The following is a 21,493-nucleotide window of genomic DNA, read 5'->3' as shown; positions in this document are numbered from 1 at the left end:
AACAAAATCTAAATGACCAGCCAGAGAGTAACAAATACCTAAGGAGCAGAGCTTGGTAAGAACAGCAAGGTGAGACACTACGTCACAAGCATATACAATGTGGAAGCAATCAGAAACCACAAGAATTGTCCAAAACCAAACCGACAGGTTTCCATTAGCACTTGCGCTTACATGGACCCTCGGGATAGATGGGTGGACATTTAACCTGCATTGTAAACCAAATGCTGTATCGCAATGTGGAAGGCAACCGCTCACCCAAATGTCGAGCGCCCGGTGGAAGCAAATGCCGCTCGGTGCTTTATTTTCTCGTACGTCCAACATGCGTCAGATCACATAACACTAATTTTACACTCGAATGGATACGTCTCATCATTAAAACCCAATAATTTATGGCCACCTTCTCCGCTGCTGCAAGTATTAGTGTTGGCTGATTATTTCAATGGTGCAGCTGTGCATGCTAAACAAATCCGCATGATGGAATTACGACCTTCCTGCTGCGTCTGTGAACGACACAAATGTAACTGTCAACATTCGAGAATGAGTTCAGAAAATGTCCTGAATAGCAAAAACAACGAGGGGGAGAGAGTGCGGGAGAGGGGGGGGTGGAAGGGGGAAGGTGAAGGGGTTGGGTGTGGGTGAGAGAACCGCTTCAATTGACATGCATTGCAAATATCACTCCTGTACACATACAATAAGGAAATTAATTTACACCTCCACCTCAAACGATGAGTCAAAATAAAAATGCGAAAAGAGCAATGAAGGTGCCAATTTGCATTGAAAATGCAAAAAGAAAAAAAAAAAAAAATTGAAACCAACGGCGATTCATTTTGACAAAAAGATGAGCGTTAAGGAAAGAAATTAATTGCTTCAGAATGAGAACTGCGATAACCTGACGAATAGTCTTTGACAAAAAGGTGCGAGTTCTGCATCCTGTTTAACGATGAAAGAGTAATATCAATGAAAAAAGGAGATTGCCGATTTATGACCGAAGAGCAGCGAAGGTGTTTCTTTCAAAAACAAAGACCAGGTCATTGGTTCTTCGTCAGTTGTCGACAGTATTGGGAAAATGCTGCAACTCCACAAAAGGTAATTTATCTGAAATTGCTTCACCGTACAAACTGCAGCATGGGTCCGCTTGAGTTCACAATTAAAATAAAATAAAAACCACTCTATAGTTGTCTTTAAAGCTAGTCACCTTATCTTATCTCACCACACTTATTCTCCCGAATTTCAAAGGACAAAATAGAGGTTGAGCATACTCTCGACACAAAGATCGTTCTGGTTGGCAACTGGGTTGAAAAAATTAACTGCCAGGATAACATTGAGTGCCATATGATCAATGAGGAGTAAGCGAGCTGTCATTCCGAGAGACTTCTTGCTGGGCAGGCTGGCCTGTTACAGGGGCAGATGAGTTGTGATTTGGAACATGAGAGGAACCAATAGGTTGACCCTTCTAACTATCTCAAACTGCAATGAGTATAAGAAACCCCCTGGAGGGACGGTATCAAAATTATTATTTTGTATGCAACTTATGGCTGCTGGTTGCAACATTGCTGGGAGTGCAGCTGTGCCGCTGATGCAGTGCCCCGTTGCCAGTAAGCTGGTACTCATTTTGCTGACCTCGGAAGGAGGACAGGCCGAGTCAACCCACCTGGTGTGATTTCACAGCACAACAGTGGCTCGAACCTAAGATCTTAAGACAGCCACCTTAACCGCGAAGCCAACACCAGGCTTGGTGTCAAAACACATCGCCAGATTTTAGCTTTACTCTTACACACCTGTGATGATGGTGAAAGCATCGGGGGTACCCCATGAATGAGACGAAGCAAGGACTCAAGGGACTGCTGAATAAGCACTTCTTTCGCCAAAGACAGCTCCTGCAACTCTTGCAGCATGGACATGCCTGCCTGGAGACAGGAATGTCATGTGATCAACTTATCAAGTGAACAACCAGTTGCATAATTAATGGTTCGGCAAAGAAGTACGCCAATGACATCACGGACGGCCGTCACGACAGGATCTGACAAATTGTATCGCCCGCTGCGGGGAGCTATCTCTTTTCACTACTGGCCTTGCGTAAGTTTCAGAAGCACATGTCCGTCAGACTCGAGCTTTCAATTATTTTTTTTTTGTAGATGTATACATTTATTCATGCGTACAAAGATTACTCCTCATCGATTGGCGGTCGATTGTGGGTAATGCAAGCTTTTTGAAACATGAATGGAAAAAATTTTTTTTTTTCAAATAATCCCCATGATCGGTAGGCAAGTGGTTAATTGTGCCGGGCTGGTGTAAGCTCCCTGACCATTAGGTCTGAACTTGTGGCTCCCAGGGACATTTATTGAACTCTGCACAAAACAAATGGTGTGTATGCCATTGTCAAATTCATAGGGGAACCCTATTATCGATCAAAGTAGCACTGGAAGTTCGCAAAAAATAAAAGTAATTAAAAATCTTCTCTCCTCTTTACCACACAAGCTGCTTACGGTGAGAGAGCAATAAATATTACTAAACGACACAAAAACACGACCATTCTCACACTCATTATAGATTTAATAGATGTTCCACGGCCATCGGCATTCACAAAGCGTACGGCAATGTCTGAACCGTAAAATAACCTGCACGCTGGATTCCATCTTGGGGGTTTTTAAGAAACGAGAAGCAATCTGTAGATTTTAAAGATAAGAGGCAATGAGGATGATGATTACAGTAGAATTTGACGTGTAGAGATATATTTCAGATCTCAAAATGTGTGTTCCTTTTGATAAGCGTCAAATAAAGTTAAAAATGAATGGGAATTAAAACGAAACATTAAAAACAATAATAATAACAATAATAATTTAAAAAAAAATAAACTGATACATCAATGGGGTTTGAATCAGAGAAGATGCCATGAGATATATGCTTGAACAAGGGGGCAGACTCGCCTGGGTCGGAATCAAACATTTCAGAATGATGCGAGGCAATTTCAAAGCGAACATTTTCGGAAAAGTGAAGGATGTTAATGGATGACACAAGATTCTTCTGATCTTCCCGCTATGAGATTTTTCTGGAGAAGTACTTCCCACTGCACGGATCCAGAGTCTGCGTCGGAATCACCTGTAAACGCTTCTCTAGAGCAGCGACGATGCAGTCGTGATTTTCTCCAGAAAATATGTCAGCCATCTCCATCACCCTGGAACCTGCATTGTGCTGTTCAGGAAAAGAAGACGGGGGTGCGGCCGACGATCAAATGTGAAATTGTGTGGAGAGAAACGAACGCCAAAGAGAAAAGTGTTTCACCGGTCTGTTTGAAAATTGCAATCAATTTCATTTCAGTCTTGGCAAGCGATGACACACCAGCCAGAAATACAATTTAAATTGTTAAAATATTCTTCTTTATTTATTAATCCATTAAGCAATTGCAACACACACTCATGCAGACAGAGACACAAGACAAAACAAGACAACTTCAGATAAACACATCATCCGTTTACTTTGGGGAAGTAACTTACCAGCGTAGGTTGAGATGCGACGACGCCGTCGAGTGATGGCGCTATTCTCTACACTGTCTGTATGGGGGTTTTAAAGGAGACGTCCCCCATACCTCATGGGATGCCAAAGCCATGGAGTCTGTCCGTGTCATATCCTTTAAATTCTAAACGTCGAGTGAGGAAACAGCATGTACCATTTTTTAAGTCTTTGGTACGACATCCTGGATCAGTCGTACCAACCGACCTCACACACTCAAAACGGATGCTATTACTACAATGGATGAATAACGATATCTGGTATCACACTCTGCTGTCTGGTAATATCACTGAATTTATCAATGACAGAGGGCTTTATCCCTGTGTCGTAAGAGGCGACCAGGGTTGCGTCAGGAAGGGCATCCGGCGTAAAACATGTGCCAAATCACTATGCGGATCATAAGGATGATCCGCTGTGGCGACCCCTGACAGGAGCAGCCGAAAGAAGAAGAAGATATCAATGACAGAGGGCCAGACTCATTTGAATATCCATTTTGAGGAGAGTAAAGGAGATGCTTGAAAGATTAGACCAATGCTCTAAAAGATGATATGAGGATCAATGGCGGGGGGGGGGGGGTTCACCAGGTGCACGTGAACTCCCCTCGCCTCTGCCCTTCCAATTATGTCACATGATTGTCGGGCGAGATATCACTGGAGAATCGGCAATCGCACGTCTTTTGCTTTCACTCAGCAATTAATCCGAGCTGCAATACTTTTCTCCGCTGGTTCTGTATTAATCCCTGCGACTCGGTGTTCAGTAATGGCTGCGACGAGAAAGTTAACTTTTTCGGGATCGTGTTCTCCAGCAAAGCGCAGTACAATCCTGAACTATTTCACCAGGTAATTCAAAGTTTCAGTGGCTACATCATCCATTATTATAATTAATGATCTGATGATCCACAATGGCGAGTTTAGGTTTAGTGGTCGGGGTCACTTCGCCACATTTTGTGCTTGGCCGTTCGATATTCTCATTGATTTGAATTGGAAACATTTAGTGTATTGTTGCGGTATTCGCGCCCGCCGGCGTGCTGACGGCCACGTAACTCGAATCGCGGCACGTCGCCCACCGGACGGACAATCCAGTCGTGACCCTCTCGGACTAACGCCGGGAACCAGTCACGGGTGGACCTTTCGGTCTCACCGCGATCGAGCCAATCAGCCCCCGCGTGGGATAGGGTTGCTCGCCAAATTCGACCTACCTAAGTACCCACGCGGAGGGTAGACCGGGCGATCGCACCTCGCCGCAGGTCGACTTCGGACACGGGCCACTTAAGCGACCCGTTCCGTACTATCAGAATAACCGAGCGGTGTTATCGTCGACCTCGACGGTTCGATTAATTATCGAGCGTATTCAGCCCACTACCAACCCTTTACGTGAAGCAAGATGGGGATTCAATGAGAGAAATGACGAAGTGAAGCGGGAAACAGTTCAATAATAAAGCACGTTTATTCGCGGCACACGGGAAGCACACATATTCAATTCCACCAAAAGCACACAAAAAAAAGAAAACACAATTCCATTTACACAAAAAGCAAATATAAAAGCGAAGACAATGCAAAGCTAATACCGACTACCGAGCACACGGCAACACTTATACAATTCTACTTCACAGACGGCGCCGACAACACATACCCAAAACCAAGGAAAGAATACCCCCAAGAATGAGGCGGGCCTGAGGCCGAGACCGGGTCGCGCCTACCCGTCTGGTGATGAGACGCGGAGCGGCGATGGCGCCTCACTCCGCGGGCCTCGCGGACAGTGTCTGGCAGGGGGGTGGGAAAGGGGCCCCCTTGGTCGCACTATCTCAGCGCGGGGGGAAACAGGAGGGGGTTGCTGATGCTCGGGGTATAGAGGATCTTTATTATCCCTGGTGTGCGTCTCCACCTCGGCCAGGTCGCGCTGCCGGCCTTCCTCAATATATAATCTCCGCCTCTGGACTCTCCACCCTGGACTCTTCTTTGGGCTCTCCTCGTTCGACTCTCTTCAGCTTCTCCAGCTACTGCAGGCTTCGGGCTCCAGACTTCCACACTCTTCTCTCTTTCCTGACTGACGAACACCGTCCTTTTATCCCCCCGTAGCTTCGCCTTTGACCCCCTCCCTTTGACCTTTCACCTCGCTCCCCATTGGCCCGAGAAAAAGTGGGCGTGAAGGCTTTTTGATCCACAAATTTGCATATATCGATCGTTCTGGAGGCGGGGCCAAATCGCCCCTCGCTCACCGATTGGACGGCAAAAAGTGGGCGTGTGTCGTTTTTGATCCGTTTTTGAAGCACAAAATCCGTGATTTTGTACACGCTGTTCAACGTGCACCCTGCACGAGTCCAACACCGGTACCCACAGCGGGGCAAGAACGGTGGCGATGCTACGGTTGCGAGGTGTGACGTGAAGGTCGTGGCGGTTGTGGTGAAGCGGTGTTGTGGTTGGTGGTTGATGTTGTGGTTGTGGTGGTAATCATGGCGGTTGGTCCAAAATAAAGATAGTAAAAGAAAAACGGCTATCCTGAAGAGTCGCAGCTCGCATAAATGACATGTATTCCCACTAGACAACGGGTTTGGGCCTAACTACACATGCACTTACCGAGATACCTCACCGAAGGGACCTGAATGGTGGTTTGCTAATTTGGTAACCACAACAGTATTTACATTGTTGTTGCAAAGATTCCAAAATATTCAGCTTTTCTTAAGAATCAGTTTGTGACAGGCCTGAGACCTTTTCATCAAATACCTCAATATTCCCAAATTTTCCTGTGGAGAATGTAAATTTATGGTCGAACTCTGCGAGCTCTAGATAGATTAACCGGATTTTCCTCGATGACTACATTGACTTGAACGAGCGGGGTACATTTATAACACAAGAACAGCACTCGGTAGAGCGCATACCTCCGCCACGTAATGTCTGATCCATGAAAACATATCGGGCCCAATACATTTTTGAACAAGAAAAAGAGCAATCAGAGATTGCAAACCCTCGCCAGGACTTCTTTTGAGTGATGTATTTTGATAAGTTTTAGGGTAAATCCAATATGGCTGCCAAACCATGTGACCAATGACATCATATGTGTGAACCTTTTGTTCCTCATGGACAGGCAGTCATACGTGTAAAGTTTTGCCCCGATTTGTTCAGCCACTTCAGAGAAGAAGATTTTTGAAGCTTTTTCTTTTCTTTTTTTAAACAATATGGCTGCCAAATCACGTGACCGATGATGTCATTAATTTTTTGTTTTCTCTGGACCATTTTATCCCAATATGACCCTCAAAAATATTCATACCGATTGGATGTGGCATTCTATATATGCAATTATGACGTCATAACGAAAGCACACATGATGTCATAAAAAAAAACAATCACACTCATTCCACATGAGGAGTACTTGCTTTGTGCCAAGTTTCAATGTTTTCCTTGGTGCGGTTTCAGAGATACAGAAGACCAAAGTGTTTTCCGTTTTTCCAATATGGTTGCCACACTACGTGATCTATGACGTCATAATCATTAAAACATTCCACATGAGTAGTCACACCAATGGTGAAAATTTCATCTCAATCCGACAAGCGGTTGTGGAGAAAAACATGAAAGTTCTGTGCGGACAAACAAACAAATGGGCCCAAATACAATACCCTCTCCGAATCCTTTGGTGAGGGTATATATCATGGTGTCCAGTACTATATCATTTTTGGCCCCGTCTCTCAATGGTGAAGAATCATTAGAAAAATTCAAAAAATCTCGTATCCAGATCCGGATCCGGATCTTCACCAAAATCGAATCAATTCGTCCTTGCGACAACCCAACCTGTCCACCACGTTTCATCCGAATCCGTCCACAACTTTTTGAGATATTGTGCTATATATTAGTTCAGCCCTATATCTCAATGGTGAAGAATCAATCAAAAAATTCTCGTTGCCAGATCCAGAATTCGGATCTTCACCAAAATCAAATCAGTTCGTCCTCGTCACACACCGAACCTGTCCACAAAATTTCATCCAGATCCGTCAACTTTTTGAGACATCCTATACACAAACAAACAAACAAACAAGAAGATGTGCAGAGCACGATACTTGCAAAATCAATAAAAAAAATTTGACCTCAAAAATAATTGACATTGACCTACTTCAACCAGTGTTAAGCTGTGCTTGAAGCTGCTGTCCTGTGAGCCGCCTATCACGCAAGCTGTTGACTCTCAGAAACTTGTCTTCTGATTGTGTTGTGGCTTTGGGTCTGCCAGACCTCTTCCTGTCAGAGTTTCCTCCAGTTTCCAAGTGCCTTTTGATGGTGTAGGAAACTGTACTCACAGACACCTTGGCTTCTTTGCAATTTCTCTAAAGGAAAGACCTACACTTTTTAGGGTTATAATGGTCTGTCTGTCTTCCATAGTTAATTGTTTTTTTCTCACCATTGAGTCATTCTGTGTCAAATTAGCCAAAAAAAATGAAATTCTGCGGTGACCTCTTCAGATTTTCCTGAAAAAAATTCTCAAAACTACCTTAACATATATGAGGAAGGTTAGTCAAGTTATAGCTCAAAATTGCAAGTAGTATCTGAGATATGGCCCTACAAACACCCAGGGGTGTTTCAATTCTGGCAGTCGCGAGTTGCAGATTTGTATCTGAACCATTTTTCGAGGGCTCTAAATTCTAGAATTTTACAAACAGAGTTCTGAAAATTCACACAAATGTTGTCTATTAGTGAGGCTTTCAGAATCTGACATCAAAAATGTTCTACTTAAAATACTTTTTAACATAAGTACTCTCAAAAGTAGTGCTTTGTAACATGCAGTCATAAAAATTTGAGTTTTCAAATTGCTGCCAACAGTCAGTTTATTCATCATGAAGAATTTTGTTTCCTGATTTACATAATCTAGTGACTGGATCATTTACACGAGAAAACTGAAACCTTTTGGAGCAAAATCTTGGGTGCTATTGGTGTCTGAACTTTGCTCCAGACTCAACGACACTAAAATTTACCCCGGTTTTACCCCAAGTGTTCACCATGTTGACAGTTACACAGCTCTTTTAAATTTTTGACACTTAAAGACACATACATAGGCAAACTGTGGTAGAAAATTCAAGAGTTAATCTCAATTCCTTCTATTTTTAAACGAAATTTTTTTTTAAATGCATCAATTTCTAATGATTCTGCAGTCCCAAAAGCTACTTTTTTTAAAATAAATTTTTTACTCACAAACATATATAAAAATAAAGATATTGTAAGGAAGTATGACTTTAGTGGAATCTAACAATATATAAATCAGTGTGGTAAAGCTTAAAGAAGTGTACCAAAATCATTTCCAAAGTTCGGCATGAAGCACAACTCTATCTTATTTAGGCTTTAATCTAATACACAGCCCTGGAGTAACTGTCAATGCTCATTGTTACATTTTTATCCCCTGCCTCGTGGCGGAAGGGGGATATTGTTGTCACCCGGGTCGTCCGTCCGTCCGTCCGGCTGGCTGGGCGTTAACATTTATAGCTGCGAGTGCGATAACTCATAAACTGTTTGCCATATCGATTTGAAATTTGGGTCACACATGTACCACCTGAAAAGGAAGAACCCTATTGATCTTGAGTGTGGCCGGATCCAAGATGGCCGACTGGGGCGGCCATCTTGAAAAAAATGTTTTTTGTAACAAATGGAAAAACGCTTATCTGATTTCAATTATTTTTGGTTGCTACGTTCCTCACCCCTGGGGAACTTTTTCCAACATGGTTTCGGCCCGCTCGGACATCCAATATGGCCGCCAGGCAGCCATGTTGAAAAAAACGACGTTATCGCGATATAGGCTCTAATTTTTTCTTTTCTGATGCAACTTGCTGGAAATGTAGGTAACGGAACGAAGTAGGTTGCTATTGAATTTCGGCCATGTCGAACATCAAATATAGCCGCCAGGCAGCCATCTTGAAAAATGACTATCAATGGCGGGGGATTTCCCCATCTCTGATGGGTATGTTATATCCTGGCAATTATAAAACTAATCACTTCACTTTGTACAATGGATCCAAGTACATTTGTCCAAACAATTTGATATGAAATTATGAAAAAAAAAGTTGAATCAGATAGTCTACATCCATTTGTAAATGTAGATACAATTTCGTACAATGTACACTCAGTATATAAACAATTCGATCTGCAAATGAATATTTATAATGGTGATTATTATGATCACATTATGTGTCTTAATTTGTCGTTAAGATTGGCGGCGGCCTTAAACTAAAATATCCTTTAAAAAATGTGAGCCAAATTAAAGTAACCACATACTTGTTCTGACCAAAAAACACAACAATTTGATCATTGTGGTGCCAACTTATGAATGTTTGGCATGGCTTCCACTTCAAAAGCACACCCATTGCTTTTATTCTACATTTTTCATCGAACATGTTTTTTTTTTTTAATAGTGGGTCTTTTTAAAAATAGAAGGGCTTGAGAACAACTCTTGAATTTTCTACCACAATTTGCCTATTTATGTGTCTTTAAGTGTCAAAAATTTAAAAGAGCTGTGTAACTGTCAACATGGTGAACACTTGGGGTAAAAGCAGGGTAAATTTTAGTGTCGTTGAGTCTGGAGCAAAGTTCAGACACCTATAGCACCCAAGATTTTGCTCCAAAAGGTTTCATTTTCTTGTGTAAATGATCCAGTCACTAGATTATGTAAATCAGGCAACAAAATTCTTCATTATGAATAAACTGACTGTTGGCAGCAATTTGAAAACTCAAATTTTTTTGACTGCATGTTACAAAGCACTACTTTTGAGAGTACTTATGTTAAAAAGTATTTTAAGTAGAACATTTTTGATGTCATATTCTGAAAGCCTCACTAATAGACACCATTTGTGTGAATTTTCAGAACTTTGTTTGTAAAACTGGAATTTACGGCCCTCCAAAAATGCTTCAGATACAAATCTGCAACTCACGACTGCTGGAAATGAAACACCCTGAGGGTGTTTGTAGGGCCATATCTCGGACACTACTTGGAATTTTGAGCTACAACTTGGCAAACCTTCCTCATATATGTTAAAGGGGCTGTCACACCTTGACGATTTAGCCAGCGTATGCCGATTTATGAAAAATTGTCTAAAACGCTGGCACCCGTCGAATACGTGATGGGTACGTTTTGTGTACGTTAGGTGCACGCTGAAAAACACTACCATAGGTCGTATTACGCTGGTTTAAAACGTTGTACTTTTTGGTTGTCCAAAAAATTTTGCATGCTTAAAATTTTACGACGTACTCGGCGTTTGGCTCACACGTTCCGCTACGCTGGCCATAAGTTGTAGGCACGTTATGCGATCGTTGACACATGTTAATTGTATGTTACTCATAAGTCAAAACACGTAGAGGTAACATTCGCGTACCCGAAACTTATTTCTAACCTATGAGTAACGTTTTGTAAGCACGCTACACGAACGTTGTTCACACTTCGCAACATGCTACTTGAAAGTTCCTCATACGTCGAAACACATCAAAGTAATGTTGAGGGTACCCGTGACTTATTTATAACCTCTGAGTAACGTGCTTGGGAATTATTACGCTATGCATACGCTCGACTATCGTTGGGCACAGGTTATGGACGACTAAAACACGATAAACAATCGTTGGTATAACTTATAAGTTATCGAAGCGTTCTGTGTTCATTACTAGTACATTATGCATTTGTCAAAGTCGTATTTAATACTTTAAAAAGTAAAACAAAGAAATATTTCATCGTGGGAATGAGGAAAAAAAATTAGCCGAAAAGAACATCGAACAATGGTGCAAAGTAGTCTCCTATTCGTGGACGATAAGAGGATCCATCATCACCCACACCCGCCCCATCACGCTCACATACTACTACTACTAACATTGACATACTACTACTACCAATGCTACTACTACTACTACTATTAGTACTGTCACGCACACCAACTACTGCTAATAGTATTACTACTACTACTGATACGACTGGCATTGACATCTACTCAACATGGAGTCTGGAATAATGATGGGTTCCTCTTGTGAAGCCCATTTGTAAATACCAATTCCCCTAAACGCAGCCAAATCGCCATTATACGGTAGATGTAAGTTAGAAACACGTTCAGTAAGTGCTGTGGTCGTCCGGAAGACATCAATCTAATTTGTCTACATACGACAATGTGCGTTTGAGATACGTTACACATAGGTTCATAGCATGTTACTCAAAGGTTAGAAGCACGTTATACTGAGGTTCAAAGCATGCTACACATAGGTTAAACGCACGTTACTCATAGGTTCATAGCACGCTAGTCATTGGTTCAATGCACGTTACTCATAGGTTTCAAGCACGTTAAACATAGGTTCAGAGCACGCTACTCATAGGTTAAAAGGACCTTTCCCATTGGTTGAAAATTAGGTTGCGGGTATGTTAAATATTACCTTGACGTGTTTCGACTTATGAGTAACCTACAAGTAACGTGTGTCCGTTGTGTGTAAACGATCGCGGAGCGTGCCAGGAACATATGACAACGCATGCGGAACGTGTTAGCCATACGCCGAGTACGTCGTAAAATTTTCAGCATGCTTGAAATTTCATGACGTATTACACGTACCACGTAATATGACAGCGTACTTCATTGTTTTCCAGCCTACTCTTAACGTATACACAACTTACCTATACCGTATTTGACATGCGCCTAGCGTTTTAGACACATTTTTCATAGGCTGGCATACGCTGGCAAAATCGTCAAGGTGTGACTGCGATGTTGACACTTCAAATTCTCAGGCGGTTATGATTTAAATCGGCGTCCGGCAGGTTCTTAACAGGCTACGCCACGAGTTCGCCGGCGATACGTTTAGCGCGCTATGCGTAAGTTGAACTATCATTGGGCATAGGTTGTGAACTCAGACAACAGGCTAAGCATTCGTTGGTAAAAGTTATCAATAACATAACGAAACGTTCTGTGCCCGTTACTAATATGTTATGCATACGACCAACACGTTATGAATACGCCCAAAACTTCAAAAAAAACATCAAAATTTCAGCGTATGCCAACGTTCTACATACATTTTTATATGTTGCCATTGCTGGTTAAAACGTCAAGGTGTGACGGAGCCCTCAGATAGCTTTGAGAATTTTTTCAGAAAAATCTGAGTGGTTCACCGCAACCCCCGGCTGAAATGACACGGAATGAGCCTATTATGATAGCAATATACCACTTCCTGCAGTGCAACATTGTCCAAATAATGCTTCAGAGGGTGTAGCAACACCGTCTGTTCCAACACTGTTTTTATACAGAGGGTTTGTAACTAATCAACACAAGTTGGGACACCTGTCGGAATTGTTTGCATCAACTTTCAAGGCTTAATTTACTTCCATTGCTGCAGAACAGTTGCAGTTGCAAACCCATTACTTTGTTCACTGAAAAGGGCCTTTTTTAACAACTCTGAAATTTACATTATTTTTCAGTTTTTGGAAATCTAAACTTTGTTTTTTTTTAACTCTGGTAGTTTACTGCTTAGTTTTGTACCATTTCAGGTTATTCACTGGACTTGAACAGCTGAAATTTCAGTAAAAACTCGAAAAATGGGGGTGTTCTAAAACTTTTGACCGGTAGTGTGTGTGTATGTATATGTATGTGTGTGTGTATATATATATATATATATATATATATATATATATATATATATATATATATATATATATATATATATATATATATATATATATATATATATATATTGTTGTTGTGGGGCCGGGTCTCGGTGGCAAGCATGACCGCTAGAGGGAGTAGTAGAGTCGGCTCAACCGAACACACCGGAATTTAGGTCGTGACCCTTGGATAAGTCCGAAAGGCACGGGTCCTTTACAGGACCATGAATCGTCAATAATTTGACCACGTGGGGTAAGGTTAATTACCAAACTTCAACATACCTAAGTACCCACGCGGCAAAGCTACCGGGAAATTCACACCCTCGACAGACCTCGAGCGGGACGAGCTGTTACCGTGCCGGAACCGTGTGTAACCCGAGCGGATGGTTACCAAGGCCCGTCGGTCCAAATGACAATTTACTGCCTCTCGATTTCTCAACACTCACCATGCTAAGCCAATAAAAGAAATGACAGGAAACGAACTGGGACATTCAACAAAAGGGGAATTTATTTAGAATAATCGGGGGACGAGGGGAGCATGTGAGGACAGAGTTATCTGAATAAAGAAGGGAATCAAATGTACAAGCAATTCCTTAAACAATTCTACTTATAGACAGGGCCCACAGACACACACACACACACGCACACCCAAATACCCCAGAAAGAGATGGACCTCAAGGTCTTTATTGCCCCTTCAGCTCAGGAAGGAAGACGAGCTGAGGGAAGAGAACGTGGCTGGCTACCTGGCCGCATTTGCACGGCTGGACGACCGCACCTTCCCGGAGCACCAGGCGCCAAAGAATGGACCAGGGCAGCCGAACCCAGAGGAGGCGAGACGAGGTGATCTCCCGTGATGAGATGGTCGACCGCTTGTTGTCATGCGCCAGACGAGACGCCTCGGATACGCGGGATGCAGTCAGCCGCAGACCCAGACAGAAGCACGCTCGAGCAGACGGGGCGCAATCATCAATCGTTTTTCGGGGCGGGTCTGCTCCCCCGTCACCTGCTCCCATTGGGTAGACGGCATGTCGCGGCTCCGCCTTCTTGAAAAGGACCGCCCGGCTTTGGTCCGTGCGTCGCCCATTGGGCGGAAAATGCCCATAACGGACGTAACATTGAGACAAAAATTGTATCACTAATGTTGAAATTTTGAAAAGGTTGGCCATATTACAGAGAGTTTCTTTATTACATATCGTAATTAGTCTCTATGGCTTTCTGATATTGGTACAAACCCCACTGTGTAATCGACTACTAAAGCAAAAATCAACATGTAAGAGGCGTAACGGACGTAACATCGAAATGGACACAACTAAAACTGGCCATAGCACAATTCTTAAATCCTGCGAAATAACGAATTTCGTAAACCTTTCATTCACGGTAAGCAAACTAAGCATTAGTAGCATACTTTCTATATTCCAACGATACGATCTGTCTGTTGTTTGTTAAAATATTTAGAAAAGTTCACTGTAACAGACGTAACTCAGCAATGTAACGGACGTAACCCATGCGATCACATATTGGATAGTCAATGCTAGGGCGCATTTTATGATATCTATACAATCTCTTACAAACATCAGCGAACATTTGGTTGTCTAACAGCTTGTATAAGCCTCATTGCTTGCATATGCCTCGTTGATGTTGATCTATAGGCACAGAGATGAATGGACCAAATATGTTGATGAGTAGTTACAGCCTGATCCTATATCAGTAATATTCATCAGCGAATACTACTTCGGATTAAAACATTCATCAAATAGCCATATTTTCGACAAAATAATAACAGACAGAATGACTTACCGTTGGAAGACGTTGAGGCAGTTCTTTCAAGATGGCCACCAAATCACGTGACATGAAGCACAGAGTAAATATCACATAAATTATGAAAATTCAGACCTAACTAAACACCGTCCAACAGAAATCCTTTTGAAAAATACATTTTAAAATTTTATGCTTCATGTCCATTATTACGTGGAATTGCCCAGTAAGGAAGTCTCAGTTTCAACTGTGAAGAGAAGACTTCGAGCTGCAGGTTTGACTGACATGTCGAGTGGCAGTAAGAAAGCCATTGTTAAGATGGCAAAATAAGAAACAGAGGTTTTCCTGGGCCATGAAGCACCGCCAGTGGACTTCTGAAAACTGGAAGAAGGTCTTATGGACCGATTAATCAAATTTTGAAATCTTCGGTTCATCATGCAGGGTTTTTGTATGGCGTCGAGTCGACGAAAGGATGGTTCTTCAGTGTGTGACACCAACTGTCAGACATGGAGGAGGAAGCGTGATGATCTGGGGCTCTTTTGCTGGATCTAGAGTCGGCGACTTGCACAGAGTGACTGGCACCCTGAACCAAAAGGGCCCCCACAGAATTTTGCAGCACCATGCAATACCCTCTGGTCTACGCCTAGTTGGTCAGGGGTTCATCCTACAGTAAGATAGAGACACAAAACATACCTCCAGGCTATGTCAGAACTACCTTAGAAGAAAAGAACAAGACAGTAAACTTCAAGTCATGGAATGGCCAGCACAGTCACCAGACTTAAAACCCATCGAGCTGGCTTGGGATGAACTGGACAGAAGGGTGAAAGCAAAGCAACCTACAAGTGCAACACATTTGTGGGAACTTCTGCAACAGTGTTGGGAAGAACTTTCCGAACAATATTTGATTTCCATTGTCAAAAGAATGCCATGAGTATGTTCGGCTGTTGCATCTGCAAAAGGTGGCTACTTTGATGAGTCAAAACTTTAGATTAAATTTTGTTCAACAAAACTATTCCATGATTTATTTTTTATCTGCAATTGTTTATTTGTTCTATGCTTTAATTTCAGAGTACATTGACACATTAAACTGCTTAAATTTCAGTAAAAACTGGAAAAATGGGGGTGTTCTAAAACTTTTTAACGGTAGTATATATACATATATACTTCTAATGGTACTCACAGCCCATTCAACACCCACTTCCACCAGACCCTCCTCCCAAACATGATTAATAGTAAATATCATCATCGGTGTGAAGAAGCACGAAGGTTTGGTTAAAATGTGTCAGTCCAAGAACCTTTGGGCCTTTCACGGGTCCATATCGTCGGGAGTTTTTGCAGTACGGGCTTCAGGATATCAACTTTTTGGGCGAGTTGATTAGGAAGTTCTCCAAATCCTTCGTTATGCAGAGGCACACCACTTTCTCTCAGGAACTTTCCCAAGTATTTTCGGCTTCTTGAAAAGCTTGGTAAGCCGTTCATGCCACAGTCCTTATCTAGCACATGTGATACACATCCAGGCCACCCCAATCGACTCCATCAATAGGAGTTTCTGCGCATGCACGCTGAGCAATCTGGGGTGGATTACATCATTTTGAAAGTCCCGTACTGCAACTTTGTTAATTTGAATGGCTCATGTCTGCCTGTTCTACATGAGTATGTCGATGCCTCCTCCTTTGCATTGATAGTTACCAAAAAAAATTGCAAAAAGTTTGGCCACAAAGATTTCTGAAAGCCCAAATTATGTTTACGACAAGTCTTAATGTGCTAACTTCTTCGTCCAACCGCCTCCCCAACACCAATCATAAAGACTGTACAGGCCTATGTTGAACGCAGCAACCTCATTGCATGGCTCCAATAAGCTGAACACCAATAAGCAAGTGGAAGAATGACATACATGGGTGTAAGAAGAGCTCATTGGATGGATTTTCTCACCGAGTAGTAGATGCTAAGTAGATCGGTGAGCAAAAATCGACTCAGAAATGCACCGGTATCACCTGGGCCTTTGAGGAGCAGTAAGATCTGATCAGTGCCTCTTGCTGCAAAATCATTGATGAGTACAGTAAAGACACCCTCCCAATGGCCAACTAGCTGGAGTGGGCGAGGGACAAGTGAGGGGGGAAAAATAGGGAGCATAACAGCATCTCACTGAAATAATCAAGAAAGCAGACATAATTTGATGTCACAATGTTGACCGATATGCCTCCGCCCACATAAAATCTTTGCTTACTCTAAATTTGACTGAAAACCTCGAGACCATTTAACCTCAATATATAATCTGTACATGCGTATCATGGTACATGTACTTAGTTTAATTCAAATCCCGACCTCAAAGACATTTTTACCTGACATGACCTCTGACCTCTTAATGCTAAGATCTCATCAGTTCATCTTTGTATCGTAATACATTCTTTCACCAAGTTTGGTCAAAATCCCATCACTGGTTCACAAGTTAGCACGGTAACAGAATTTTTACCGAACGGGACATCTGACATTTGAACTCTCGACCCCATAAACTAATCAGTTCATTTTTACATCATAATGCAGACGTGTACCAAGTTTGACCATTTCTTCAGGCGTTGTTAAGTAATCACGGTAACGAAAACCTATCATGGATGGATGCACAGACGAACGGATGGACAACCCAAAAACATTATTAATACCTCTAGTGACTTGGTCAGCGTTGGCATTATCATTAAGTGATGAGATGATTGCAATTTTCACAGTAGGTTTATGAAAAGTAATAAAAACGAATTCACATTTGAATATTACTCGCTCGTGGAAGGCAATCTTGAATTTAAGAGCCTCACACCCCTTAGGAAATATGATCTGCAAATGATCACGTGCCAAATAAGGGAGTTTGTAACAGCAATAACCAAAGATTGAGGATTGCATACCAATAAGCGATGGAAAAATGATTAACACGAGTTGTTAACAAAGAGAACAATTTCATGTCTTATGCATCAAAAAGGAATTTAACCATGATGAGGGTTTTCTAGGAAAAGGAAATAGGAAAAAGAGAGTAAAATATGAACAGCATCAAGGATATCTTGTAAATATTTTCAAGTGTTTGTGCATTGTTCTTTGCACTTCAGAATCTCGGCAAGGTTTGAAGCTACCAGACGTTTTGGCCTTGACGTCTGTTTCGAAGCCACCAAAAGGCAGCTATAAAGTACATACAGTATTGGGATGTGGGGTCAGGCAGTGCTACGACCAACCCCTAAGCAGAAGGTAACCACCATGATGTCAATAACTCGATAGCTTTTCAATGTCCAACATGTACCGAAACTACCGCCAGGAAAAGATCACCCAGCCGGGCAACGCCAGGTACCCCACCTGGGCAGCACCGAGTAACCACCCTCCCTCCCCCGGGTGCCGGGTAGCCCCTGCGAGTAGAAAAGAACATCAAATCGGCAACCTCGTGCCCCAAGGTTAAAAGCCAATGACTTACGTTGAGGAAATTATGTGAGAGCAGAGAGGTCATCGACAAATTATCTGCAGAACAATGTCAGAATTTTTAACTTCCCAATTTTACAATGATCAATGGTGATACTACCTATATTGTTCCATCGGCATTCCCTAGAAGACGTTCCCTGCCTCACACTTTGCTCAGCTTGATGCCATGGAAACCAAGGCCTTCAAAGATCAATGGAATCTCCCGTGCTGAAGCTGAGTCTATAGGCCTATCACTTCGCCATCACAGACGAAGTGGTGGTCTCTCTTGTCTTCTACTGCCTCATTTCTTGACTTGTAGTCTCTGCTCTCACCGTGGTTTTCCTCCCACCCCCCCCCCCCCTTTTCCAGGTTTCCGCTGGAAGCACAAGGTCTTCCATTAACCACCTTCGGGTAAAAAAATCCCATTCATTCCTCTTTCTTTTTTTTCCAGCCTTTGGAACCAACTTCTGCATTAATTTTTATCTCTCCCCCCCCCCCCCCCAAGTCCTCAAGATGACAGTTCACCGATCACCTTCTCAGAGCATGCCCCAATACAAAACTATGACTATCTTTTCTACCACCATTACCCCTTGCCCCAGTCCACCTGCTTCCAAATTTCCTGTTTTTCCTTCATAAGAGTTTGCTTATGTTTCCATCTTGTGCACACCACATGTCCTCCCTTACCCCTCATGCCTTATTTGTTCAAGTCTCCCTCTATTTTGTCCCTCGGCCCTACTGTTGGCGTGTTTCCTCATGTGTTCCCCCCTCCCTCTTTGTACTGTTCCTTTTCTTACGTTGCCTCCCGATCCTTCCGGTGTTCTAGTTCTTCCACGAGCCCAAACTCTGTACCCAAAAATAAATAATTGGCCACGAGGGACACTGAACGATCATGCATTATTTTTCGGCAATATAACACGTGTCCACTTCCACGTTCATTTACCTCCCTCGTCCGCATTATCCCGTTCACTCCCCGGATTCTAACGTTAAAAAATTTTGAAATGTAATTTTATTGCATGGTCTTTTTAAAACAGCATTAATAGTTTAAATTCCTACATCCGTTTATAAAACATGGACGGACTACACCGAGAAGCATAAACAACTATTGGACATTTGGTAACCCAGTCCATGTCCCACCATTAACATTGCACAACACAAACGTAGGTCACGCAATAGGAAAGAAAACAAACAGAAGTAAATTTCAGACAGACATACGAAGAAGAGCGTGTGGTTTTTCCGAATTTCAGGCAGAGCAAGCAGACAAAACCGTTGCTGAAATGAGGGCAGCAGGGAAGGGAGAAAACAAATGGCTGCTGAAAGATGCATCAGAACAAGCATTATTTAGGAAAATGTCAAAAACGACAATGATGAGTCCATGTCGAGAAAATATCCACAACTAAAACAGCGATTCCCATCAACCGAATCTCTCTATCCATTGATCTTGATTCTGCTGCACTTCTGAAACGTCTAATCTCCAGAGCCTTGACTGCACCTCTCTGTTCATCCGTGTTTGCAATAGATTTCCTGTCATGAGCAAAACTTCCCTTACGAAAAGGCTTACAAAATCAAAGAAGCTCTCTGCGGCTCTCACACTAATTTTTTAATATCCAACCCATACAAAAGGCCTTGATACTCAAGATGACAAAATACCTCCGATTATCAAGTATTCACAATTAACATCAACTGACTTTATGTTTTCCCATTTGTTGTACAAGGGCTTTGCAGCAAGACTAATTCAAAAGATGTCACAACACCAAGAACATACCTCAGCATCATAGAACACAAAGAGTTCAAACTAGCTCAGCACTGCAACAGAAATGCTCAAGACCCACCTGCATTCTTTCTGTCTGAACTGCACAGACGTGACCATTCACATCGGCGATCACTGCTATTTCACCAATTTCTGCACCTGCTGATGCCATCGACAGGTTGTGTGGTTTGCGGAAAGGAAGGTCACAGGTACCTGTGACTACCCCATTCTTGCAACGCACGAGCTGTCCATGCGATGTTGCTACAAAGACTATTGTGCACAAGCCTGAATTTGCCGTTTTCTCCACTTGAGGAGGCTCTCCATGACTGCCATGTTTCAGCCCTCGTCCTTCTGAAGCCCTTGGGAAAGACCTGAGACGGTAGGCCTCGATGTACAGGCAGCGAGTGGTGGATGCGTAGCCACGTGGGAGGAAGTCAAAAATTGGAACGATATCTTCACTGGAAATGGGTTTGACTGTCCATTCACGATCCACCATCAGTGGATCAACGGATGGCTGAATCAAAAGTTGCTTCACTTCAACCACTTTTTGCTCAATGCCAATGAAGGTCGCAACACCTCCAAGAGTTCCAAACCAGCAAGGCTCAACATTGTGCAGTGCTTGCACTTCAACTTCAGTTCTATCAAATGGCTGAATTGTGTAGTGCAATGATCCATTGGAATACCAGATGACAACAGGCCCATCGAGGATGACGACAGAGGGAGGCAGAGGTGCGGACACAGGAAACGAGCAGTGGACTGTAAAGCCCATCTCAAGACACAACCACAGGAGATAGCAAGTGGTCCCACGGCTAGTCGTACAGAGGGCGAGCACACAGGGCCTCAGTAGGCCACACTTGCCCTCCATTACAGATGTAAAAGCCATCACCTTGATTAAATTCTGCTCCGTAGTGGGTGGCTTCCAATATTGTTGTGTCCCACAAAAGGAGAAAGAGCGGATCTCTGAATTCCAATCTGGGGAAAGTGAAAGATTAGAGCGTTAGAGGTGGCAAAGCTTTATTGTAACAGTGGAATGATGTACATCCAGCAATGTGCTCCCTGATTAATAAAAACGACCTGCGTACTGTAGTACAACTACCATTCAAAAAGAAAAGTACCATGACCAAATACAAGACTTTCGGAATGACGTATGAACGCCAAACGAGGCCTTTTGCGCATGTGCTGTGTGTGCGATTTCAGTGACTCGGTTCTGCTCACCGGGCACTTTTAACCTGCCGTTGCTTGTGCAAAATCTGCAATTCGAATCATCTCTTAAACATAGTTTTCAGCATTTCGATGAAAGAGTGGCAATTTTAGAATGGTTAACCATAACTCTTCTGTTCCAGAATGCAAATAGGACACACAGAAATCATTCTATAATGGAGCTATGGTGTTTTGGGTATGTATGTATGTATGTATGTATGTATGTATGTCCGCTCTGTACCCATTGGTTGGACAGCT

The 21,493-nt window shown here is 42.6% G+C and overlaps 1 protein-coding gene across 5 annotated transcripts in view; it reads right to left on the bottom strand.

Moving 5' to 3' along the window:
* The window catches only part of FANCB (FA complementation group B), a 49,607-nt gene that overhangs the window by 24,510 nt on the left and 3,604 nt on the right, over nucleotides 1–21,493 (bottom strand). For all 5 annotated transcript variants that reach the window (XM_085860062.1, XM_085860058.1, XM_085860059.1 and 2 more), the window contains 4 exons: nucleotides 20,118–21,007; nucleotides 16,789–16,944; nucleotides 3,100–3,192; nucleotides 1,779–1,907 (listed from right to left, as the gene is read on the bottom strand). In XM_085860062.1, coding sequence (XP_085716188.1) covers nucleotides 1,779–1,907; nucleotides 3,100–3,192; nucleotides 16,789–16,944; nucleotides 20,118–21,007 — 1,268 coding nt within the window. The remainder of the gene's footprint in view (nucleotides 1–1,778; nucleotides 1,908–3,099; nucleotides 3,193–16,788; nucleotides 16,945–20,117; nucleotides 21,008–21,493) is intronic.

This window comes from Eptatretus burgeri, chromosome 16, assembly GCF_056783735.1.
Source record: "Eptatretus burgeri isolate ZD-2024b chromosome 16, Ebu_testis_v1, whole genome shotgun sequence".
Classification (NCBI taxonomy): Eukaryota; Metazoa; Chordata; class Myxini; order Myxiniformes; family Myxinidae; genus Eptatretus; species Eptatretus burgeri.
Note: the sequence above shows the minus strand (reverse complement) of the source record. Positions and strands in the feature narration are given on the sequence as shown.